The sequence below is a fragment of the Thamnophis elegans genome, chromosome 10 (genome assembly GCF_009769535.1).
Source record: "Thamnophis elegans isolate rThaEle1 chromosome 10, rThaEle1.pri, whole genome shotgun sequence".
NCBI lineage: Eukaryota > Metazoa > Chordata > Lepidosauria > Squamata > Colubridae > Thamnophis > Thamnophis elegans.
Genome location: NC_045550.1, coordinates 52,300,611 through 52,327,601, shown reverse-complemented (window position 1 = coordinate 52,327,601; position 26,991 = coordinate 52,300,611). Strand labels below are relative to the sequence as shown.

Below are 26,991 nucleotides of genomic sequence, written 5' to 3'. Positions count from 1 at the left end.
ACTCTATTCCTTTATGCTATGTTGTAGGCAGGGGTGGGTTTCTCGCCCCGTTCCAACCGGTTCGGTTGGAACGAGGCCGGCGGCGTCCTCGCGTGCGCGTCGCACGCATGCGTACTAGCGTCTGTGCGATGCTCCAGCTGCTCCTGGAGGATTGCGCAGGCGCTGTATGCGTCCTGCGCATGCGTGGAAGCGCAGAATTCGGCAAAACCGGGTAAGGAGCGGGCGTGGGCGCGCGCGGGCGCGGGGGGGCCCTTCGCCGTTCCCGGAAGTTACTTACTTCCGGGTTTGGCAACCAACCAGATCGCAGGGACCGCCGCGAACCAGTTGAAACCCACCTCTGGTTGTAGGGCAATGAAACCAAAGTTTCATTCAACTTTCAAAGATTCAACCTAGAAATAAGGAGAAATTTTTTGACATTGAGAACAATCAACCAATGGAACACTTGCCTTCAGAAGTTCTGGAACTTCATCACTGGAAGCTTTCAATAAGAGATTGGACTGCCATCTGTCAGAAATGGTGTAGGGCCTTCTGCTTGGGTAGGCAGTTGGACTAGATGACCTACATGGTCCCTTTCAACTCTGTAATTCTATTATTCCCAACTGAAGGCTGAGTAGAAACATAAATGTAGACTCTGCCAGCATACTGAGTTTTGAACTCTTTAATTATTTGCTATTCTTATAACAAAACCTTTATCCTCCATTATAGCAAAACCTTTATCCTCCATAACACTTTAATGATTCCTTTGTCAAACTACTGAGAAAACAATTTTTGAGCTGTAATTTAGAATAGAATAACAGAGTTGGAAGGGACCTTGAAGGTCTTCTAGTCCAACCTTTGCCTAGGCAGGAAACCCTACACCACTTCAGACAAATGGTTATCCAACATCTTCTTAAAAACCTCCAGTGTTGGAACATTCACAACTTCTGGAGGCAAGCTGTTCCACTGATTAATTGTTCTAACTGTCAGGAATTTCTCCTCAGTTCTAAGTTGCTTCTCTCCTTGATTAGTTTCCACCCATTGCTTCTTGTTCTACCCTCAGGTGCTTTGGAGAATAACTTGACTCGCTCTTCTTTGTGGCAACCGCTGAGATATTGGAACACTGCTATCTTGTCTCCCCTAGTCCTTCTTTTCATTAAACTAGACATACCCAGTTCCTGCAACCGTTACTCATATGTTTTAGCCTCCAGTCCCCTAATCACCTTTGTTACTCTTCTCTGCACTCTTTCTAGAGTCTCCACATCTTTTTTACATCGTGGCGATCAAAACTGAATGCAGTATTCCAAGTGTGGCCTTACCAAGGCATTATAAAGTGGTATTAAACACTTCATGTGATCTTGATTCTATCCCTCTGTTTATGTAGCCTAGAACTGTGTTGGCTTTTTTGGCAACTGCTGCACACTGCTGGCTCATATTTAAATGGTTGTCCTTTACTTCACTTTAAGGGGTGGAATAGAATAAAGCTGGAGAACAGAGCCCCCTGCTCAAGCAGGAGAACTTACACATTTCAGAAAAGTGACTGTATAGCTTCTTCTTAAAAATCTCCATTGATGGAGATTTCTGAAGGCAAGCTGTTCCACTGGTTAATTGTCCTCACTGTTAGGAAGCTTCTCCTAAATTCCAGGTTGCTTATCTCTTTCATTAGTTTCCAACTATTGTTTCTTGTCCTGCCCTCTGCTTTGGAAAATAATTTGACACCCCCCCCCCCTCTTCTTTGTGGCAGCCCCTCAAATACTGGAACATTGCTATCATGTCACCTCTAATTCATCTTTTCTTTATATTAGTCAGGCCCAAAGACTGCAGCTGTTTTTCATATGGTTTAGTCTCCACTCCTTTGATCATCTTAGTTGCTCTTCTCTGAACTTTCCCCAAAATCTCAACATTTTATGTTGGAGCTCCTGAAAAACATAGCTATTTAGTCAGATGCGGAAACATCTATAGATTTTTCTTATTTCTTCAATCTGATTCCTTGCAGCTGAGCTAGCCAGCAATCTCAACCATTTTAGTACACTCTAAGCAAGGGTATCCAACCTTGGCATCATTAAGACCTGTGGACTTCAACTCCCAGAATTCCCCAGCCGGGCAGTTTCCCAACTTTGAGAAATTCTGTAATCTTAGCTGCCATCTAGTGACCATCTGGATATATGGCACACATTGTTGCGACCAGGTCCTGAAGCTGGAAATCAACTCCCGTATCCCACTGAGGTGGAAAAAGGAGCAAATGCTCGATTTTAAATAAAGGCAAGCACTGAGAGAGAGAGGGGAAAAAAACAACAACCCAAAACCCGCGGTCAGACCCAGCCTGCCTGCCAGCTCCCCCCCTCCCTAATTCGGCTTCCTAGAATGGAACGTTCCGAGAGGGAACGCTCCTGGCGCCGCGCACCCCCTTCGCTTTTGAAGGTGGAAGAGGCCCAAAGCGACCGGTTGCCGTGGGAACGGCTAGCTTGTTTCGGCGGGAGCGCGGCTTCGGGAGACAGAAGGAAGCCGGCCAGGGAAGCCTGGAGCGTGGGTTGCGCCCTTCTCTGGCCGCCAGGTTCTCGCAGTCCTCGGGATAATTGAGCCGGTGGGTGAAGAGGAAGACTAGCAGCAGCAGCAGCAGCTCAGGGACCGGCGGAGAAGGGGTTAATTTAAAGGACCCTGGGGTATTAGAACAGTAAGGGCTCCGTGTTTACTTGGAGGCGCTCACCTGCACACTGGATCCTGGATCTGTCATAAAACTTCAACGTGGGGTTTGATGGCAAGGCTAGGATCGGGTCCTGGGTTATTTCCCGTGCACTTACAGGGGGCATAATACTTTTTTGGGGCGGGGGCGGAGGGGTGTCACAATATCCTCGGTGCTTTTGTATTGCAGTGGCTGCCAATGTTGCACAAAGCCAGGGTTTTTTATTTATTTTTATTTTATTTTATTTATTTTAAGTATAAGTATAATTTTTATTGTCATTGTACTTTAAATACAACGAAATTGGTTTTAACCTCACTGGTGCAAAATTATAACAGAAACGAAAAAAGAAAGAAAAAAACCCTAACATGTGCATGGAGTGATTGTGGTTGTATTTAAAAGTCTCACAGCCCAAGGATAGAAACTATCTATAAACTTGTTTGTTCAGCTGGCTATGCTTTGATGTCTTCTGCCTGATGGTAGAAGTGCAAAGAGACACTGACCAGGGTGTGAATCATCTCTGAGTATCTTCCTTACTCTGCTAAAGCAGCGAGATCTGGCGATGTCATCCAGTGGTGTCAGAGGGCAACCAATGGTTTCTTGTGCCAAATTGATCACTCTCTGTAGTGCCTTCCTGTCTGCAGCTGTTAAACCAGCATACCATACTGTAATACAATATGTGAGGACACTTTCTATGGTGGACCGATAGAAAGGGGTCATCAGCCATTGTTCCACCTGATTTTTTCACAGGACTCTAAGGAAATGAAGTCTCTGTTGGGCCTTTCCAATCACCAGAGACGTGCTGTTTTTCCAGCACTCCCAAGAATTTAAAAGAGGAAACCCTCTCCACCCAGCCCCCCTCGATATACAGTGGGGCAGGTTCCTTTCTGTGCTTCCGGAAATCTAGTACCATCTCCTTTGTCTTACTAGTATTTAGATGTAAGTTGTTTCTTGAGCACCATGCAGATACCTTCTGGACTTCTTCCCTGTATGCTGATTCGTCCCCTCCAGTTATGAGACCCAGCACTGTTGTGTCGTCTGCAAACTTTATTATGATGTTGGATGGATCAGAGGATATGCTGTCATATGTATACAGCGAGTACAGATAGGGGATGAGCACACAGCCCTGAGGGGAGCCTGTGCTGAGCTTCAGCGTGGAAGATGTAAAGGACCCAACCCTTACTGTTTGTGGACAATCCGTCAGGAAGTCTTTGATCCATTCACAAGTGAGGGGAGGGAAATTCAGGTCAGTCAACTTTTCAATGAGAATTCCTGGTGAGATGGTGTTAAAGGCCGAGCTATAGTCTATAAAAAGCATTCTGACATAATTCCCAGATTTCTCAAGGTGGCTCAGTGCAATATGTAGAACACTGGTGATGGCATCCCCTGTCGACCTGTTGCTTCTATAAGCAAACTGGTGTTGATCAAAATGTAGTGGAAGACAGGACCTGAGGTGTTGTAGGACCAGTCTTTCAAAGCACCTCATCACTACAGATGTCAGTGCAATGGGTCTATAGTCATTCAAGCTTTTTATGGCTGCTTTCTTCAGAACTGGGATAATTGTGGCTGCTTTCAAGCATGATGGGACTCTAGCCTGTTGCAGGGAGAGGTTAAAAATCCTTGTCAGGACCCCTGTTAATTGGTAAGCACAGGTTTTTACCACTTTCCCCAACACCCTGTCTGGACCTGCAGCTTTGTTGGGATTTACAGCCTTCAGCTCAGCTCTCACTTGATGTTCATCCAGGGTGAGTGGCTGGAGGTTAGAGGGCCTTTGGGCTAGAGCCACAGGGACTGATCTTTTGACCTCAAAGCGGGCAAAGAAGCTGTTTAGCTCCTCTTCTAGTAGGGCATTAGCATTGGCTATTTTTTTCGTATTGCCCTTATAATTGGTTAGGTGTTGTTATTGTTATTGGCCACACCTGTCTTGAGTTATTATCTTCCAGATGCTTCTCTACCTTTTGTTTGTATTTCTGTTTAGCTGCCTTAATGCCTCTTCTCAAGTTTGCCCTGGCTTCATTGTGGACTCGGGCTCTCAGAAGTGATTGTACCTCTGCTGACATCCAGGGTTTACAATTACTGTAAACTCTGATGCAATTATTCATTGTTACATTGTCTGTGCATGTTTTAATGTATGAGAGTACAGTGTCAGTGAATTCTTGTAGCTCCAAATGTTCAAATATACTCCACTCGGTAGTCTCGAAGCAGTCCTGCAACTGGCAGAGTGCTCCCTCCGGCCAGTTTTTGACAGTTTTCAAGACTGGTCGTATCCTTTTCCTAAGGGGGGATATACTTTGGGCACAGTAGCAGAAAGATGTGGTCAGACGTACCCAGATGGGAGAGGGGGATTGCTCTATATGCCTGTCTTAAGTATGAGTACATATGGTCTAGAGTAGTCTTACCTCTGGTGGTACACTGCACATACTGCACAAACGTAGGGAGAACAGACTTTAGACTGGCTTGATTAAAATTCCCAGCCACGATAAAAGCGCCCCTCAGGGTAAGTTTGCTGCTGCCTCTCGATGGCGTCATGTAACTTAGAGAGCGCTGCGCTAACATTTGCATCAGGTGGAATATAAACAGAAGTGATAACTATAACAGAAATCTCCCTAGGTAAATAAAATGGCCGACAAATGACAGTTAAGAATTCCACATCTGCAGAACAGTGAGTATAAGCAACTCTACTATTAGTACACTAGTTAATATGTGTGTAAATACAAGGTCCTCTACCTTTGCTTTTACCAGAGTTGCTGTTTCTGTCAAAGCGGTGTGTGGTGCGGTTAGTTAGTTCCAGTGACGGATCCGGTACAAGTGGATGAAATCAGGTCTCTATGTTGATCATCACACAGCAGTCACGAATGAGCTTATTCGCTGCCATCCATAGCTCTAGTTCATCAGTTTTGTGGACAAAGGATCTAGAGTTGGTTAGAAAAATGCTTGGTAATGCTGGTCTGTGAGGCTGCTTCTGTAACCGAACTAGCAAACCAGCTCTGCATCCCCACTTCTGCTTTCGCTCTCTTCGCTGTCTCCTAGGCCCAACAATGATCCATGTGGAGACTGGCAGTCTTACTATGTCACTTGGTATATTATGAGACTGCTGGAAGTTGCTGGTAAAATCTAGTTGACTAGAAGATCCACTATTTAGTAACTCTCTGCGGGTATAGACTAGTTTTTGCCTAACTCTACTGTGACACCAGGAGCTCAAAGCCACAGTGTCTAAGCATGCCGCCATCTTGGGGGGGGGGGAAATAATTTATTTAATTTATTTAATTTATTTAATTTATTTAATTTATTTAATTTATTTAATTTATTTAATTTATTTAATTTATTTAATTTATTTAATTTAATTTATTTAATTTATTTAATTTAATTTATTATTTAATTTATTTAATTTATTTAATTTATCTTATTTATTTTATTTATTTTATTATTTTATTTATTTTATTATTTTATTTATTTTATTTTAATTTATTTTATTTAGTTCATCAAGCATGTATTAGATAACATATATAAGTATAAACATGATTTTGAATACATGAAATGGCTACAAATACAATGGAAGAATAGGACAGGGATAGTAGGCGCTTATGCACACTCCTTAAAGACTTCTTAGGGATGGGGTGAGGTCGACAGTAGACAGTCTAAGGTTAAAGTATTGGGGGTTTGGGGAAGAAACTACAGTGTCAGGTAGAGCATTCCAGACATTCACCACTCTGTTGCTGAAGTCATATTTTCTGCAATCAAGTTTCAAGTGGTTTACCTTGAGTTTGTATCTATTGTATGCTCATGTATTGTTGTGGCTGAAGCTGAAGTAGTTGTTGACATGTAGGACGTTGTAGCGGATAATTTTATGTACTACGCTTAGGTCAGACCAAAGGTGGCATAGTTCTAAGTTGTCTAAGACCAAAATTTCAAGCCTGGTAGCATAAGGTATTCTGTTGTGAGCAGAGGAGTGGAGAGCTCTTCTCGTGAAGCATCTCTGGACTCACTCAATTGTATTAGTCCAATATGCAGTGCAGGTTCCAGACAGATGAGCTGTATTCAAGAATTGGTCTAGCAAATATTTTATATGCTTTAGTTAGCAGTACAATATTACCAGAGAAGAAGTTATGCAAGATTAGGTTAACATCTCTTAATGCCTTTTTGGTAATACTGTTACAGTGGGCTCTGGCATTTAGATCAATGAGATTTTCCATCTCACTTTTTTTGTATCTCTGCATCATTTTTTTTATAAAAAGCAGCTTTAAAAAAAACCTAAAAAGCTGAATGCATGCCTGTCAGGAAGTCCTCAAGATGCTACCCAGTGCTAGGTTTAGTGGTAAAACCTTGCTTGTTTTGAATTAAATTCCTAAGGACAGCAGGAAGTTCTAGTTTTGGGGAGACTGAGGCTGGACTGGGTTGCCTTTTATTAAAGAGTTGAGTTTTTTTTCCTACTTTGGCATAAAGTCCTGGAACATCTGAGTGGCTTCCTCTCCCATTGCTAACTAGATATAACTGGTGGAAACAGTCATATTTTTTTAAGTTCTAGTATTTGTTGGATGGATTTGGGAGTAAAGTATTTTTAATATCTTGCTTAGAAATGTGCTGTTAGAGTCATATATTGCAAATTGCAAGTAGGTAAGAAATGGCTTTTCAAAACAGGGTTCACACAATACACTTCGGTTTAACTAAGTACAATGTACTCAACCTAATTTTCTTGTCTGAATAATAGATTAACCCTAAACAAGCTGGGCTAAAAGGGTTAATTGTGTCAGTTAACCAGATATGGGAATCTATCCCAATATCACCCAAGCAGAGAATTTTTCTAAGCTGTTTGCTGAGCCTTTTATGGCGAAAATATTAGGAGCTGAGCTGCTGATCTTCCAATTGCAAAGGATGCACTTTCCTACTGAATTCTTCCCATTCCTCCACTTTCATTTCCCCCTTTACTAAAAAATCCTGTTCAATAAGAAATCCAAAATAATGTCAGTAAGTTTGTATTGATATGGTTAAAACTATGCCCCTATTCATGGGTAAAGTAATATCTAGAAAATATAATGCTTCATCTTTATAGAATGACTCTGTGATAAAACACCAGTGTGAAAAATTGACTCCAGGCAATATTTCTCTGAGTAATTTCTAGTTACTTTAATGAGTGCTTGGTGCACTGAGGCTGAATATTGTAAACCTCTCCTTAGGGAAAAACAAATATACTCATTCAACTATGCTTGGAGCATAATATATTTACATAATCTTAGTCATACACTAAGTATGAATGTTCTGTTAGGTCAAGATATCGGTTTGTGTTTATCCTGTTGCCCTCTGTATGTTTTCAAAAGACCTGCTTCGTTTCACCTAGCAAGTACTAACATGCTTAAACTTACTGTTTGGGACAATTATATTAGTATTGGGTCTAGATGGAAGACCACTGGCTTTATGTTAAGAACTCCCTACCATTGGAATAGAGTGGAGTAGAATGAAGTGGAATGGAATGGAATCATATGGCTGGAAGAAAGTTTGGATTTATTCTTTAAAATGCCTGAGGGCAGGAAAAGGAGGAGTGTGTGGAAACTTTATAGAGCAGTGATTGTGAACCTTTTTTGGCTTGCCTGCCAAAAGCGGGGGGAGCGCAGGGGGGGTCATGCATGGGCATGCCACACCCATAATGCAGTGTGTACAACCCCAGTGCGCTTGAGCGCATGACCATTTTTGGCATGCTTTTTTCATCCTCCCCAGGCTCCAGAGGCTTTATAGGAGCCTGGGGAGGGTGAAAACAGCCTCTCCTGGCCTCCCCGGAGGCTCTCCGGAGGCTTCAGGAGTTTCCCTGAAGCCTCCGGAGCGCAAAAAAACCAGCCTTAAGGGCAAACCGGAAGTTCAGGAACAGACTTCCGGTTTGCTCATAGGGTCGTTTTTTGTCCTCCAGAGCTTCATGGAAGCCTGAAGGTTCCGGAGGGCTAAAACCAGCCCTACGAGCAAATCAGAAGTCCATTCCCGAACTTCTGGTTTGCCCGTAGGACCGGGTTTTTTTTTTGTGCTCCGAAGGCTTCAGGGAAGCTTCTGAAGCCTCTGGAGGGCCTCCAGGGGTGCAGGGGAGGCTGTTTTCGCCCTCCTCAGGCAAGAAGGCCGAAGTCAGCTAGCCAGCACGTGCATGCGCACTGGCCAGCGGAAAAATGGCTCTGCGTGCGACCTTGTGGCATGTGTGCCATAGGTTTGCCATCCCGGTTATAGAGAGAAAGCCAAACTTGAAATAATGAGGAATGTAAACCTACAAAAACTAACACTAAACAAACAAACAAAAAAACCTGACCCCTTAATTTTAACACAAAACTTAATGAAATATAATTCAAAACTCTTAACTTTTCCAAAATGCCCAGATGAATATTTAATTCACACCTTCACCTCCATCCAGTCCCACTGCAATGTAAACATAACACAGCAACATATACAATTCAGTGCAATGTTCTTATCCTAATTTTATTAGAAACCTCAGAGGACCCTCTTGTGCTAATTTGACTATAATGACAATACAAACATTGAGCCTAGTCTTTGCACTCAATTTCAAACTGAAGTAAAACAAACTATTAATTATAAAAAATTACCATAATGCTTGTTCTCAGAGTAATTTTTTACAGGAAACCTCAAATGTTGATGGTTATATTTAGTGTGTGGATTAAAATCAAGGTCAATGTATGGGTACAGTGATTGTTTTGACTATCTTTTAGGGTTAAAATCGAGTACTGAAGCTTACTATGAATTTATCAGAGGGTTGGCCAAGTTGTTATTTATTCACTGCACTGTTGTTTATGCACTGCAGTATTTATTCACTGCACTGTCAGATCAACCCACTGCATGGGTTGATCTGAACCCATGATTGCTACCAAACATTTTACATTCCTCCTGAATCCAATCCACAGGGGAAAGTTTTACCATAAGCATCACAAAACTATAACCGTAGCCCTAAGTTTCCCAAAATGCCAATAGAGATGCTAACAGTAGGAGTCATCTCAAACTTGAATTTCAGATGTAATCTAAGCCAAGATTGCTATTACACATAAGAACACTCATTCATTCTAACCCATAAGCATACCCTGTTTCCCTGAAAATAAGACCTCACTGGATAATAAGCCCAATCGGGCTTTTTGAGTGCATGTGCTAAAACAAACCGTTCCCCAAAAATATTGCAACACAGCAGCTGCCATGCGGTGACCACACTCACTACCTCCTGCACCTCAAAACTAATAAGACCTCCCCGAAAATAAGGCCAAGTACTTATTTCGGGGTCAAAAGAAAATAAGACCCTGGGGAAACACAGTAGCATTTCCATTGAATTTAAGGATCTGGCTTTTCACTTCCAAGTTGCTATATAATTATAGTGACCATCATGATGCATTCCATCTGAACACAAATAGATGGTTACATCATTCTGTAAACATCAACAATCTGCCCTTTTCTAACTCATTGCTTGCATCTAGACTTTGTCATGTTTAAAATAAGCAACTTGAAATTAAAAGAAGTTAACCAAGATCTACTTAAACCTCACTGATTTAAGTATATGGAAGCTAATCCCAAATCTTTATTTCAAAGCCTTTTACATATAATAATATCCTTGTGTAAAGGTTATTATTCAGTATTGTTAGATTCAGTGTCTAATTGATTAATTGGTGAAACTTAACAGTACCTTTAGCTGTCCTTCTTCAGTACTTATTTTCTCCACTTCCAATTATAAATACAGATGGAATTGTTAAAGAAACTGTTTTAATATAAGTTTTTTTCTCTTGTAAACAGGTTTCAAAACTATATGATTTGGACACGTCTTTAAGCTTTTCTGAATTTGCAATCATGAACATCAATGATTTTGTGATACTCCCTGGTTCAAAAACTGGAGTTTCCGTAAAACTGAAGGAAAAGTAAGTTTCTTTCTCTAATTGATTTTGAAGTGCTTGGATAATCTATTGCCTTTTTATATGCATCATTAAATGCAAACTATTTCTAACCACTAAAGCTGCAATCCTAAAATTACTTACTTGAAGTTAATTTTATTGAAACAAATGAGAGCTGCCACCATGTAAAAGTGTTTAAAATTGGAGTGCTGTTCACATTTATAAGTGTTTTCTGATGTCCATTTTCTGTTTTTTTTTCCTTTTGTTTTTCTTTGTCCTGAATTGGTGGTCTATTCTTAAATAATTATTCCTTTATCTGAAATTGCTGAAACAGGATGTCCTTTTTTAAAATTAAAAAGCCAAGATGTAAATGTACAGTCAGGTTTTAAAAAAACTCCATCAAAATACCAATCTGCCATTTTCTGCTGCATTGCATATGCTTTAAATAGAAAAATAAAGTACAGTTTGGTGCCAGTTTTAGAGCTGAATTTAATCCCTCTAGAAGTGTACGGGAGCTGCATTTGGAAAAGGTTCAGCTGGAACTTGAAAATAATGAAATGGAGAAGAAACTGAAGCAACTACAATCAAATATGAGCAGAGAGAAACAAGACAGAGGGTAGGTAGAACTTTAATGGCTCTCATTATTATTTGGAGAGTAAAAGAGCACACATTTGGAGGTTACCCAACCATAGAAAAGTAGTATTATTTCAATGCTCAGTGTACTATTTGTTTACATAGCTTTATATATAGTTTTATGTATATTCATAAACATACACACAGAACTTATTAACGCATAAAAACATCATCATACCTCTGGCATGCTTTCTCCATATTCAAGCATCTTTTCTCATAATCTCTAGCATACTTTCTCAATATACATATATAGACAACATACTTAAAATGATGCACATTTATTTTCCCTCCTTCATCTGCAGCCATAATAGCTAAGACAAAAATGCAGTAAATATGGATAGAAAAATACCATCACTGTCATACTGAAACTTGCATGATTTTTCAAAAAAATAAATGAAAGATATGGTGGTACATACGGGGATTTAGGATGGTGCTTGGAGTTTTACCCATTACAATATCCCTGTGATCATGTGATTGTAATCTGGGTATTTAGCAGCTGGCCTGTGATTATGCTGTTTCAGTGAATTGTAATCATAGGATTATAATTTCTGATGTTCTGTTCTATCTTTGGGACTAGAGACCTGAAAGGAACCATATCATGGCTTCTATCATCCACTGTAAGAGTTCTTATCTGTTAGGCAGAGGTGCAGAAGTCATGTATGATAAATTGCCACTACACGAAGGGAATATCAACCTTTTCTATTATTTGTGACAAATTGTCTGAAGTGGGAGTAAAGATACAGGGAATTAATAAATGATATACATGGACAGGAATATAAATGGATAGAAAATTCTGAGAAGACACTTTTGCCTTTAAAGCAAGAAGGGTTTGAATATTTTAAGGCTGGCAGCGTAAGGAAATCTCATAGGACTTGATATAATGGACTTTGAATGCAAAGGATCACATTTCTTCAATGATTTATATAATTTGTAATAATACCATTAAACAACTGAGACAAATTGTGCTGTTTCATGTCAAGTGACAGGAACGACACACAATTTGTATCACTTTCATGTTGATGTTGTTTTGCAAATAATGACAGAAATTGATGCAGAGTTATATAATTTTCATTTGCATAATGTCTTTTGTGTCATTTGCTTAATGATGTTTTTACCAGTGATGTCAATTAATACAAATGATGTGAATTGCTGCAGCTTTGTACTTGTGAATTTATTGAATATTTGCAAATAACAGATAACTTCCTTACCATTAGTCTGTTAAAATGAAATTTTGCTGTATTGTAGCAAATTTCACATTATAATAAAATTGAGTGTAATGATTTCTGAAGTACCTGCCAGTTTTTTTTTAATTAACCATAAAATAGTACAAAATAATAATGAAACTGTTTAAAATGACTAGTTGTAAGAAAGTGACATTTTCCTCCAGTGAGAATAATACAAGTTCGTATTTGTGAACACCCGCTTTCAGAGTAATCTTCACATTCCATAATTAAGTTCATAGCAATAGCTCTATCTAACCACAGTTGGATAATGGCTCTAATATTGTATATTTTCATTCTAGGTCAATTCTGTATTGTTTTTCCATCCCCAATTAGTGGAAAGGTGCAATGTATAAGCCACCTGTCTCTCCCCTCCCTTATCCCACTTTACCACCCCACCTCAATTCAGCAGGTTTCTACCAATTGCTGTCTTGATAGAAACTGTAAGTGCCATGCCTCTCAATCCAAGCTAGAAAAATTTAGATTTTTATCCCAGCAACTTCAGTAGAAGCTTCAATACATTTCTGGCTTAATATATACTGTATCTTTGCACTAGGCCAAAATATCTAAAAAGGTTAAATCATGGGGAACTGGAACAAACTGAGATGTTTCATTACTCCTCCAAGTAACTTCTTCAGTCAAAATGAAAAATGTTAAGTTAGGCAGAGAATTGTTGGAATGTACCAACTCTTGCCATACCAACTGGAGGGATTTCTTCCTAAAATGTATTGAAAATGTAAAAGCCCAATCATCCAGGCCAAAAGCATCTAAAAATGGTTAAATAATGGCAACTGGCTCAAAGTTTAAGACATATCTCAGTTTAATAAACTTTGGTCTAGTGGCCATGATTTAAACTTTTTAGATGCTTTTGGCCTGGATGATTGAATCTTCATTTACATTTACACATACACTTTAGGCCAGGGGTGTCAAACTCAAGGCCCAGGGGTGGAGGCCCACAGGGTGCTTGGTTCTGGCCTGTGGGGCTATCCTGGAAACAGCGAAGGACTGGCCCACAGTGCCTCTGCCAGCGAAAAAGGAACTTGGGAGGGCGCATCCTTTTTCACTGGCAGAGGGTTGCAGGAGGCCATTGCAGCTGAGAATGGAGCTCGGGAGCCTGTTTTCTCTGGCAGAGTGTTCAGTCCACCACAGGCACCCCCTGCATGAGTGACATTGAGCTGGCCACGCCTACTCCAGTCCTCCAAGGTCAAACGCAACTCTAATGCGGCCCTCAATGAAATCGAGTTTGACAGACTTCCGGGGGGGCGGAGCCTGTCGCCGAGGAGGGCTCAACCGAGCTCTCTCAGAGATCTGGTCTGTATATCTAAATAAGATCATAGATATCACCCCTTTTTGGCTATAAAGGGGCAGGGAGTAGCTCTGTGTGCTAGGGTCTATTCGTAATTCACAGCCTTTCTCTTTTTTTTTGGCTGTGGACAGAGATTAGATCCAGCGTGAGCGGAGCTTTTATCTCCAGCCAGTTCTTCTCAGCTGCCTTTTTTTGCAGCCCTAGACAGGCGATCCCCCCCCCCAGGACAAAGCAAAGTTGTTTGAAGCTAGGATTAATACGGGCGGGTCCCACTCCTGTGAGATTTATGCTTTTATTACTATCTTAAATACCAGCACCATTTGTCTTAGAGGCTTCTTTGTTTAAACGGACTTCAAAATGGTGATTTCTCTCCGTTGGTGACTGATAGGGGATGTACGTAGCCGGTTTTACCTTCCTGCAGACCGCTCCTTAACAAAATAACTTTTTTTGTTTTTTTTGGAAACAGAGGGGAGCGAAAGCGCTGTTTTTTGTTTATTTATAATGGCACCCAGGTCAAAATCGAAGCGTCTCTCTACAAATGTGCCTAAAGAATCTGTGAATGAGCTTAAAGAATTTACACTGGAATCGCAGCCCTTGTCTCCTACGCCCTCTACTGGAGAATTCTTAACACAGGAATTTTTTTTTCAAATGTTTAATGATTTTAAACAAGAAATTAAGGAATTTGTATTGGAGCTATATGGTGATTTAAAGTCTAAAATTGACCAAATGAAGGCGAATACGTTTGCAGCCGTGTCTGCCCTGTCAGATTATACCGCTGAAATAGAGAATAAATTGGAAAGTTTGGAGGAGGCTAATTCTAATTTGACTACTAATATTCAAATATTACAACAAAAAATTAGAGACAGCCAAGAACAGCTCGTTATGATAAACTTTAATAAGAAGGCATTCGCGATAAGAGTCAGAGGATTCCGCGAAAAGGAGCGAGAGAATCTGAAACAGACCTTTGTTGAAGCCCTCAGCCATGCGGTGGGAAGCCCGGGACTTAACTTTGATTGGCAGATTCGGAAAATCTATCGCCAGAATTCGTTGGTAGCGGAACAGCGACAGCTCCCGAGGGACATAATCATATATTTCTCCACAAAAGAATCCAGAAACGCGATCATGCAAAAATTTTACAATAATAGATTGAGAGTTGATGGCCAGGACTTGATTGTCTTCAAAGAAATACCTTTCCAGATGTTAAAGGCAAGAAGGGACTATACCTTTTTAACTAAAGAGCTTAGAAATCATCAGATTCAATATAAATGGGAGGCCCCAGCCGGCATTACGGTCACATTTGAGAATCAAAGACTTCGTCTCAATTCTGTTTCGGAGGCTCGAGATTTCTATTACAAGACTTTGAAGGCGGGACTTCCTGATTCACTTGGAAAAGAGGAGAGACAAGCCGAAGGAGAAGGCAAGCAACAGACCACATGGCTGCAAGATGGAGGGGGTAGCTCCCCCTCCCTCGGAGAAGCAGAAAAGCGGAGTTTGAGGATTTAGACATTCTAAAATATTCACCAAAGTTGTGGATTGAATGGGGGTTTGCGACCTCTCTCCGGCAGAAAAAGCGGAATGTATTGGTGGGGTGATACTGAATGTATATATGTAAAATGCATGCAGAATGATTTACGTTGTTTAAATCTTGTTAGAAGGGAAAGTTTGAAGAGATTATTTTAAAATAGAAGGTAAACTGATTCTTGTTGAAACTATTATTTGAATATGTGGAATGATCTATGCTATTTAATTTTTATTAGAAGGGAAAGCTTGGTGAAATTATTTTGAGCTAGATTTTAAACTAATGTTTGTATAAATTTGATAGTGGCAAATATTAGAGAAGCAAGGGATGAGGGTAAAATGCATGCGGAATGATTTACGTATATTGGTGGGGTGATACTGAATGTATATATGTAAAATGAATGCAGAATGATTTATGTTGTTTAAATTCTGTTAGAAGGGAAAGCTGGATGACATAATTTTAAAGCGGAAGGTAAACTGATTCTTGTTGAAAGTATTATTTGAATATGTGGAATGATCTATGCTATTTAATTTTTATTAGAAGGGAAAGCTTGGTGAAATTATTTTGAGCTAAATTTTAAACTAATGTCTGCATAAATTTGATAGTGGTAAATATCAGAGAAGCAAGGGATGAGGGCAAAATGCATGCGGAATGATTTACGTTGTTTAAATCCTATTAGAAGGGAAAGCTGGTCGGGATCATTTCAAGATAGAATGCAAGCTGATTTTTGTGTAAAGTAATACTTGATCCACGCTGCTTAAACTTTACTAAGAAGGGAAAGTTTGGTCAGATTATTTTGAATTATTGTTTGAAATTAAGGTTAAGAAAGGGAAAGTTTGATTATTCTTCTGTAAAGTAATATTTGAATATGTGGAATGATCCACGCTGCTTAAATTTTACTAGAAGGGATTATTTTTGAGTTAGATTGTATATTGATGTCTATACAAATTTGGATAAATGTTTATCTGAATACAAGGTTAAGGAAGAGGAATGGGGAGTCTACAGGAGGTCGGGGTAAATAACAAAGAAGCAAGAGACGAGAATAAAATATAGATAGAATGACTTACACTATTTAAGCATATATAAAGATGGGGGGCTGAGCTTAACACAAAGAGTTTCTTTTTTTTTTTGTTTTGTTTTTTTTTTCCTTTAATATATTGCTTTTATTTTTAATCCATATGAATATAAGATACTTTAGATAGAAGGCAGTGCCAGGTGTGGGCCCTGGGAAGTCGGGAGGAGTAGGGATGGGGATTTATGGGGGGTGGGTGGGTGGGTGTTAACATAGTCTCAATAAGAACAAGAATGCACTTATATACGGTTGTTCTTTTTTTTTCCTTTTTTTTTTTCTCTTTTCTTTCTTTAAATTTTTTTTTTCCTTGGTTTATTTTACTTTTTATTAGATTATAATAAACAACACTTGAATAAAGGAATACACCAAGGAGGGAGGTAGAGGGAAAGAGGAGGGAGGAGTAAGGAAGGAGTAAGGGGAATGTAAGGAGGGCGTGTTGGGAGTAAGGGGAGAAGGAAGGTTTGAGGGGAAAGGGAAGTAGGAGGGGAGCGTTAGAGGGAGGAAAGGAAAGTTGGAGGGGGTAGATGGGGTGTATGGAGGATGGAAGTGTCAGGTGGGGTTGTGAATGATGAGTTGTGTTTTCTTTTTTATTTATTTTTATTTATTTTTTATTTATTTTTATTTTTTTTTCTTATAGCAAATACCCTGTATATAAGTGATTGTAAAATGGAATGTGAAAATGAATAAAATATATTATTAAAAAAAAAGAAAAAAAAAAGAAATCGAGTTTGACACTAGGCCAAAACTTTCTCTGTCCCATTGTTTGTTTGTTTTGTTTGTTTTTTTTCCATTGGTCTTTTGTTATTTCAAGTACTCTAGGTCCTCAACTTCACTTTCCATTCTTTAAGAGGGATTTATTATTTATAAAGTTCTTCTTATATTATACTAGAAATTCAGTCCTTATGAGCTTTAGGTGCATATGGCTGCATTATAAAAAAAACACCATTTGTAATCATTCTTTATTTGAGAGAATCCATTTCAGATGTCGAAATATTCTGCAGGCAAAGCACAACCCTTTTATCTGTAACTTTTTTTTGGTATAAATTTGAAAACTACTTTATTAACCTCTTTGTATTTGTTTCCCTTTCTCAGCGATGTGAGTAATAATGTTAACTTTCTTTCCCAGGATCAGCTTTTTAAGGATATGTACTTGGTCATTAGTGTTCCAGTGTACTTAACAAGATATATAGTTCTGTTTAAGTTTAAGTGTTACTAATGATCTTGGACCCTAGTCATTAATTTTTGTATCTTTTCCCCACAGTCTTTAATACCACATTCTACTTTCAAACAAGTTTGTGATCCCTCCCTCCCTTTCTTTTACAGTAAATGATGGCTCTTCAATTTGTTGGTTTGTAATTATTTGTTTTGCTGTGAAAGAGTGAAGTTAATACTAGAACTGGAAGAAGTTATTATTTCTTTTGGTCATTTTGCCACTACTTCAGTGGTGGGTTGCAGGCGGTATGCCGGGAGCACCAGGTACTGTTCCGGTACGGTGCTCCGGAGGGCCCACCCGCCCTCCTTACCTGTATTTGAGCTCTTCGGCGCTTCTGCGCACATGCATGGAGCGTACAGCGGCTGTGTGACGCTCCGCTGAACAACTGGAGAGTCGCAGAGGCGTCAGGGAGGGTCGCAGGAGTTAAGGACGCATGCGTGTGCTGCGCGTGTTCATGTGGTGGACTCTGGGCCTCGTTGCACTGTACCGGTTGCACCGGAATCCGGAACCCACCACTGCACTACTTGTCTGAAAGTCCCTGGTGCATGATGATGTAGGTTTGGCCTACCTAACCTGTAACATTTGGTTGGTATTATTTAGTCTGTTTTTTTTTTAATAAACTGCAAGTAAGAAATAATAAATATTTGTTCCAGAAAAGAAGCCTAGACTAAGCCTTTACATTAGGTTCAAAGTGCTGTAGCTGTTCTTCTTTAATCCTGTGTTACAAAACAAGCAAGAGCTAAGTGGCCTATTGACAATTATTTTTACATATATTAAACATGATGGAAGCAGAGGGCAGATCCTATTATTCCTTCTGATTCCCAAACAACGAGAAGAGGAAAAGTAACAAAATAGGCAGTTAAATATATTCTTGTTCTAGAACATAGAATGCAAAATCATAGGCCTGGAAGGAACCTCAAAGGTCCTTTAGTCCAACCACCTGCTCAAGGCAGAAGTATTTACAATATATCAATGAAAAGGCTGTCCAGTCTATTTTTGAAAAGTTCCAGTGATGGAACACCCACAGCTCCTGGAGGCAAACTATTCCATTGATTAATTGTTCTCACTGTCGGAAAATTTATCCTTATTTTTAGGTTGGATCCGTCTTTAACAAACTTCCACCCATTATTCTGAAAATAATCTGGTGCTTTGGAAAATAATCCCCTCTTCTCTGTAAAAGCCTCTTAATACTAGAAGTTATTATGTCCTTCCTAATCCTTCTCTTCAATGGGCTAGACATACCTATCTCCCTCAACTGTCCATCATATGATTTAGCTTCCAGACCGTTTATCATCTTTGTTGCTCTACTTTGCACACTTTCTAGAGTTTGTGTCCATGGGTACTGTAAATGCTCAGAGTTTCCAGATGTTCTAAATGATGTTTCGGAATACAGTGCTGGGCACTTGTTTGCAGCACCTTAAAAGAGCCATGGCTTTTTGTGGGAGGGATTTGGGGAGGCTAAAACATGAACAGTTTAATAAAATGAAGGACTAGGGCTGATATGATAGCAGTGTTCCAATATCGAAGGGGCTGCCACAAAGAAGAGGAGGGTCAGCCTATTCTCCGAAGCACCTGAAAGCAGAACAAAAAGCAATAAATGGAAACTAATCAAGGAGAGAACCTATAGAAAAAAATGAGAAATTTCCTAACAGTTAGAACCATTAATCAGTGGAACATCTTGACTTCAGAAGTTCTGGGTTCTCCATTACTAGAGATATTTAAGAAGAGATTAGACAGCCATTTCTCTGAAATGGTATAAAGTTTATTGCTTGAGTAGAGGGTTGGATTAGGAGACCTCCAAGATCCCTTCCAACTGTTATTCTGATATATGTCTGGTTTTGCAGAGATATTCCTGGCGGCTGCCTCATAATTCTGGGGAAAGACATAGTATTTAATGTGTTGCAAACAGGAATTATATCCATGGTCTTGTATACTCTAACTCTCCTTTTAGTGGGGGAATTAAAAATGCTGTACAGTCTTAATAAATGTGTCAAAATTACCACATTTTCATGTGCTTATAAGAGTTCTGTATGTGGGATTTTACCCAAATGAAAACATTTGAATTATTCTATCTGCAAGTTGGATGGGATATAATTTTAATAAATAAATTTGCATGTCTGTGTAACCTTTCATTAAGTGGAAAATGGAGAACAGAGGCTGCCATATTCTTCATATTTATAAATGCTCATAAACAGATTTTTTGATCTCCCTTTAGGCGAACAAATGGGTATCGATGGAAATCAGGTCACGCTAGTAGTCTACACACACAACCACAAATCTTGCAAGACAAAGAAAATGCTATAAAGGTAAGGCAGCTAGAATGTTTAAATACATTTTAAACATTTAAACATGCAGTAAAGAAGTCTTTTTGTAGGATAGCGCTCTGGTCAAATTTTTGAAAGTGATTAATTGAAACTTTTCTCTGCTTTTTTATACTACTGTTACAAAGTGGGCCTGAATGGCAGATTTGTGTGTGTGTGTGTGTGTGGGGGTCTATATAAAAAGGCTTGTTTTGGATGAATGTGGCATGCCAACTGGTCCTCCAGCTATGTAGGGGGAAATTATCACAAAAACTAAGTCACAGGAGATTTTCTTTTTAGTTTTTTAGAAATTGCACCAAGATAGATAATATTGATTCCATTATATGTGTTTATTTTCATTTAGAAATAAAGAACATGGACGGCAGAAAAAGTCCTAGATATCCATTGAGTTTGCCAGTCTTTCTGAAAACACACATTCTGGCATCAATAAGATATAGTAATAGCATTTAGACTTATATACCGCTTCATAGTGCTTTTACAGCCCCCTCTAAGCGGTTTATAGAGTCAGCATATTGCCCCCAACAATCTGGGTCCTCATTTTACCGACCTTGGAAGGATGGAAGGCTGAAGCAACCTTGATATGTGGTTTTAACTAGGCAAACTGATAGAGAAAATAATTTTATTTTAATGTTAATTTTTCCTTTAACAATTCATGCTTCCCCGCCCCCAAAATTGACACATTTATAGATTTTTGAAATGTTGCTTTAAATATTAATAATGATAGGTTTCACAGTCTCTGAGAATCTTCCATGTCTGTGTGTGAATTTGATCATTTTAGCATCACTGATCATTTCCTAAAGGTTCCTTGACAGTGTTTCTTATTATTCTTGATGTCTTATAGCTTTTTCTCATCTATGGTAATTCTCATGTTCTTAGTTTTAAAGACTACAGAGTATCAATTTTTTTTTAAATTGAGAAACCGTTATAACTGTCATTTTAAAAAGAAGAAAAATAAGATAACTATGAAATAAATCAAGTTTAATCAGTTCATTTTATTAATTTAATACTCTTGTCTGCAATTCCTTAAACCATTTTTTCTTGAAAGCAGGTACAAATTAGAAGTATTGCACAGTCCTATGAAGGATAGTGTTAGGAAGCAAAGGGGAAATTTGGAGACTAAGTGGAGAAATCACAGTTTAATTGATCCTTCCTTCCTTCCTTCCTTCCTTCCTTCCTCCCTCCCTCCCTCCCTCCCTCCCTCCCTCCCTCCCTCCCTCCCTTCCTTTTTTTATCAGGTTCCTTCAGGCAAAGTAAAATTGCGACTACTTAAAGAACATATTCCAGGTAACAAGGTATTAGCAGTGTTGAGAATTTGAAAATAATGCAGTAATTCAAATGTGGTTGTAAATATTGTTATTTCTTCAGTCTTTTGGGAAATCTTACATAAACTGCTTTAAGTAGGTTAAGAGAATTAACTGGTGACATTGCCGTACCAGATTGATTTTTAAAATGAGAAAAATAAATCACCCAACTGAATCAATCCACCACAAAGGTTTCCAAACCATATTCCACGAATCACTGATAATCTATGAGAATAGTGGAGATTGTAGCCCTGCAAATAGAAGTACAATGACTATGGCAAAAGAAAGCAAATATAGTACCAATAGTAATAGATGGCTTGGGTCCAATCCCAAAACAACTGGAATACCACCTAAACACTGTTGGCATTGATAAAATCTCCATCAATCAATTGCAAAAGGCAGCTTTACTTTGAATAACTTACATCCTGTGACAATATCTTTAATACCATCAAATAACATCTCCCTATCTCAATTCCTTGGGAAGGATGTTGTAGGTGGATAAAAATTCCAGACTAAACATCTGTCTGAGCACATGACCAGTTATAGTAAAACAGATTTATTTAAAAAATGTTTTGATGTCCTTACTCAAAAACTCATGAGATTTCAGGTGGTAACAGTAACAACTTGTGAGAATTGATAACTTAACAAGGTTCTATCAATGTAATTACACAATAAATTTTGAGGAGGCATAACATTACAGATGGTTCTCCACTTAGGAACACAATTGAACCTCGAATTTTGGGCATTGAGCCCAGTGGTCATTAAGCAAGATGCCATGTGATCGCTTCACTCCATTATTGCAACCCCAACTCTCCCAGGTGTAGTCTTTAAGCAATCTTGTGAGTTGTTAATCAGAGAGCTGGGGAGAAGGCCCATCCTTCCCTTGTAAGGTTGGCCAGGGAAAATGACTGCAAAAAATTTGGCTTGCTAGAGTTTTTGGCAGATGTAAGGTTTGTTCCATTTAGTTCCCCACCAAGGGAGCAGAAATCCTTTGGTGTGCTGGAGGAACAGACCTCAAATCTAGCAAAAATACTAGCAAACACTATCATTCTGGAAACCTTAGAATGCTAATATTTACTAATGTTTTCTGTTCTAAAGGAAAGGCTTTGAACGATGGTGTTCACTAGTATTTCCCTCATGGAAGGACGGAAACAATGGCATTGGCTAAACTCTAGCAAATAGCAGTATTCTGAAAAGTTGGAAATGGTGGCATTCACTAGGTTTTGCGCTACATTTTAAGCTTGTTCCTCCACTGTGGAGAAGGAACGGGAGCAGGAGGAGGGAAAGTCCTTCAGCATGATGGGGGAATGGACCTCAAATCCAACATGTCTGCCAGCTTCCCCACTGACATTCTGGGGAAGCTGACAGAAAAGATTGTAAACAGCAATCAGATGATTGCAGGACACTTGGCAACTGGTCGTAAATGCAAACAGATTATCATGCATCTGAAATGCTAGCATATGGCAGGGGTGATGGTGCAACATGTTTATAATGGCCAGCAGTAATTTATGGGCCATTAAATACCCCATCTGAGACCATCTGTGAACATTCATGAAACAACTGGGTATAACTCACCGGCCACTTTTATCTAATGTTGGAGTTCTGCTATTATGGGGGAGCCACCCTGTGCCATAGTTCTAGCATATTGCCAAGTTTGATTTATATTGTGATTCACAGATGTTCAGGGGACAGTGTAAAGATCTACATAAAGGAGAACTTGGAATCCATTGATCAAACAAGTAACATATGTCTTGAAAAATAGCTTGAAAATATTTATTATAATATAAGGTTTCCAAGGTTAGAGCTTAAATTACTTTGATGTAATAATTTGTTTATTTATTACTGTGACATGTACGCTACTTAATTCTAAATAACATTGAGCAGCTTATACGAAAAACAAAAGCACGAAGAACAAATTCAGGACAGTGAAAAGAACTACAGCACCACCAGGGGGAGATAAGTTAGTCGTCTTTTACTGCTAAGTTACTTATCAGTGTCGTTCATTTATCTATGCTTCTTGCTTGCTTGCTTTAAAAACGCATCTACATTTTGCAGCTCCAGACTCAGCTAAGCAGCCATTTGTGCATAAAACAGCACATGATGCAGCCACTGAAAGACCTAAAATGAAGGGCAAGGCATGTGGTCAATGTGAGACAAAGATAGCATTGCTAGTAAGTAATTGGGAACACTGTTGGTTCGGACCGGTTCGGCTGAATAGGTAGTGAGTCTGCTGGACACGTGATCATACCAGTTCTGTCCTTAAGCGCTGCCATCTTTATTTTCTATTCTGCACATGCGCAGAACAATCTTCATTGAAAAAATGTAATTTTCCTCCCTTTTTAATGGTTGCATATGCACTTTCCCTTTTTAAGTGCAAATGTGCATGCACGCAGAGCCTTTTTTGGGCACCGAATGGTAGTAATATTGGCAGAAACCCACCCCTGATATACATACATACATACATACATACATACACACATACACACATACATACATGTTCTGACCCCCTGGCCTGTGAATACACCAGAACACAGACTTGGCTGTTTGCCACTGTTCAATTACTGAGATAACGAATACTTTGGCTGAGGGCCCAGGCAACTCACATTCAATACAGTAGTTTTGCAGCAACCCAGATAATTCAAACGAAGCAACACAGTTAATCCAAAGGAACAGACACGGCTAGAATACACGGATAGATTTTATTAACTACTAATTCGAACGGTTGTTTCCTGCAAATGTCCCCTCCCAACGCCTCACCTATAATCTCTCTTGGGAGGGGCCAATCAACAGCCACCTGTGTTTAATTATCTTCTGTGAGTCTGCCTACAGAGTTTCTGCTTCCGTTTCTCAGCCCTTCTCAATCTAGCATCAGGGACAAACTACCTTTGATCCTCCTCACTGTTCCATGTCTCAGGCGCCTCCTGGTGGCCAACCAGCCTCCCTGGTCCCTGCTCTGAGTCTGAACCCTGCCCAGGGTCCTCCACATCTTCCATGGCAGACTCATATGGTTCCTCGCTATCCGAGTCAATCATCAGCTCAACCGGATCCTGCTGGGCCACAACATATACATATACATGTTATATATATAATTATAATTATAATTATGTGTGTGTGTGTGTGTGTGTGTGTGTGTGTGTGTGTGTGTAGGTCTTTGGTTATTCGGGTTTTCTCCCGCATAAAATTTTAGGTGTCTTGGCAACGTTTCGATGAAGTCTCATTCGTCATCTTCAGGCTTCGTGCTTCCAGGAGCAATATATATGTGTGTGTGTGTGTGTGTATGTATGTATATGTATGTAAACCGTGTCAAGTTTATTTTGTATTTAATAAAATCCTGGTCTTATTATTGCCTTATAATGGCATACGTTAACAAAATAAACTTACAAGCTAAAAAATCTCTTTACTAAGATGTTCTTGAAATTAATATAAGTTTTGCCATCCTGAAAAACATGTGACCTTTTTTTAAAAAAAATATATTAAATGGTCTGATCTAGTATACTAAATTTTCCTAAATTACTTTGAGAGAGGCTCCTGTAGCCTATTCTTTAGCTAAATGTCAATGTCCCATCATAGCCAGTTTGCATGACTTTAGAATGCCTAAAATTGAGTAACCAATTTTATAAGAACCTGATACATTGGGCCAAAATATTATGAATTAAACTGCTGCTAAAATTATTGTGCATTACATCTTCTTGTTTGTGAAAATGGCCTGTGAAATTTATTTTTTAAAATCAAACCTGATTCATTCTGTATTTGGAAGCATTTTTTTTCAGAATACAAGACTGTTGTGATTTTTTTCCCCAAACAAATGTGAAGTATTTCTTAAAATTTCTGACATTAGTGACATGGAATAGTTGCTCCATTTGGAGAAGTTTATAATTTTAGTTATTGTACACAATAACTAAAATGCAATGATTTTTTAAAAGAATCTTAGATAAATAATATCTTTATAATTCTCTTCTCAGGCAATTCAATCAAATCAGATCCACCTTAGGCATCTAGGCTCGGCTGGGTGATTTTGGGCCATCCACCTGCTCTCAGCCCTGCTCACCTTACAGGGTTGTGGTTGTGAGTAAAATAGGTTGAAGGAGTACTAGGTATTTTCATTGCCTTGAGTTACTTAAATAAAAACTTTGTTAGCATCTGTATGGTGCATGAATTTCATAAGCCACTGGAAGGCTTCATTGTCTTGAAGGGTGCAAATTTTGTTTATTTTTTATTCAGTTTTTAAAGCTAAAAGATGATTCTGGTGATTGAAAAAGGACATACCATATTTTTCGAAGTATAAGACACTCCGAAGTACAGTATAATACACGCTTAGCTTTTGGGGAGGAAAACGAGGGGGAAAAAATCTGCCTCCCAGCAATTTGCCTCCTTGCAACAAACATCAAACAGTACAGATAATATACACTGTTTGTGGTGTTACATTTCAGACTATACTTGTAGATATGCTGTTAAAATTGATGTGGTTTTCTGGAAGTTTAGTTATTTTCTGCTATTTAAAAGAAGATACAATAGCACTGGGCGTCTTCAGATCACGCATTTATTTTAAAAAGCTTCTTCATTTTGTTAAGCTGTCTAGAACAATAATAAAACGGTCTTTAAAAAATAAGTCTAATAATTTGAACATTCTATAGGCATTTATAGTTATTGACTTGCCTCCTTGCAGCAAACAGCAAACAGCCTGATTAGCACAAGAAAAAAATCTGCCTCTGCCTCCCAGCAATTTGCCTCATGCAGCAAACAGCAAGTTTCACTTTCAATTTCGGTATGGGCCTCCCAATCATCAGTTCTTTCAGGCTGCAGGGATTCCCATAGCCTATTGCAGCTTCCGCAAGCCCTATTTTTCCCGTTTGCTGCAAGGAGGTAAATTGCTGGGAGGCAGAGGCCAAAGAGTTGGGGCCGGTGGATGGGTGGGGCTATATTCAATGTATAATACGAAGCCAAATTTTCACCCTCTTTTGGGGGGGAGGAGGTGCATCTTATACTCTGAAAAATATGGTAGTTCTCTTGTACAAAAAGAGAAAGATTAGTGCCCTCACAATGTAACCCTTCCTCACTTCAAATAGCTCAGTGGCTTCAAAAGTACCCTACCACCTGGCTTTTTACTGATATTTCTTTGGAGCTGTTTTCATATTTAGTGAAGGGAGCTATAAGTGCAATCAGGTAAACTGAAAAGTATTTCAGGGTCACAAAGGTATGTATTGAAGATATTAATTTCCTAATCTTAATTTCCTTTTTTTCTCTCTCCACAAGGTATGTTTAGAATGTGGAGAAGATTATTGTCCTAGTTGCTTTGCCAGAATACACCAGAAGGGAGCACTGAAACTCCACAGAACAACTTATTTGCAGGTATATTTCTTTGCAAAGCCTTGTGCAATCACTGCAAACTCTTCTTAGAAGGCATATTACGATTAAATACATGCACAAACAACCACCAAGAGAAATTTAGGAGTACTTTTATCCGTCATATGTAGAAATCCTTTTGGCAGGTTGATGTTCTTATTCTCCATTTACTCTTACCAACGTTGTTATGTAGAAGCACCCCTAAATGAGTAAGAAACCCAGAAAACTCTGTGTAGAGAATCGTGCTTGAAGACCATAACTCTGTTCGGATAATGCAAATAATTATCATTATCTGCTGATAGCTTGTAATGGCTATGACATTTTTACAGGATGAGTGCATTTATGCAGTAATCTGGTCACATGAGCACTTTGGCACAGCAAACAGCTTTCGTGATTGAAAGCAATAGATCATACTCTCATTAGGAATATATCACTTTATGTATAAAAGAGGTAGAGATCGCCCCCATTTTTGTATCTTTTCTTGTTTAACAAAACCATTCATTTTGTGTAACTGAACATCTCTTGCTGTTTAGTTGGGTTCCACCACAAAA

General features: G+C 39.1%; 1 protein-coding gene across 1 annotated transcript in view; it reads left to right on the top strand.

The window, feature by feature from the left end:
• The first annotated feature begins 2,387 nt into the window (after nt 1–2,387).
• Nucleotides 2,388–26,991, top strand: part of ZBBX (zinc finger B-box domain containing) — a 59,501-nt gene continuing 34,897 nt past the window's right edge. Inside the window, exons 1-7 of the mRNA XM_032225867.1 lie at nt 2,388–2,560; nt 10,418–10,539; nt 11,015–11,128; nt 19,691–19,781; nt 21,032–21,080; nt 23,153–23,268; nt 26,351–26,446. Coding sequence (XP_032081758.1) covers nt 10,472–10,539; nt 11,015–11,128; nt 19,691–19,781; nt 21,032–21,080; nt 23,153–23,268; nt 26,351–26,446 — 534 coding nt within the window. The 5' untranslated portion in view covers nt 2,388–2,560; nt 10,418–10,471. The remainder of the gene's footprint in view (nt 2,561–10,417; nt 10,540–11,014; nt 11,129–19,690; nt 19,782–21,031; nt 21,081–23,152; nt 23,269–26,350; nt 26,447–26,991) is intronic.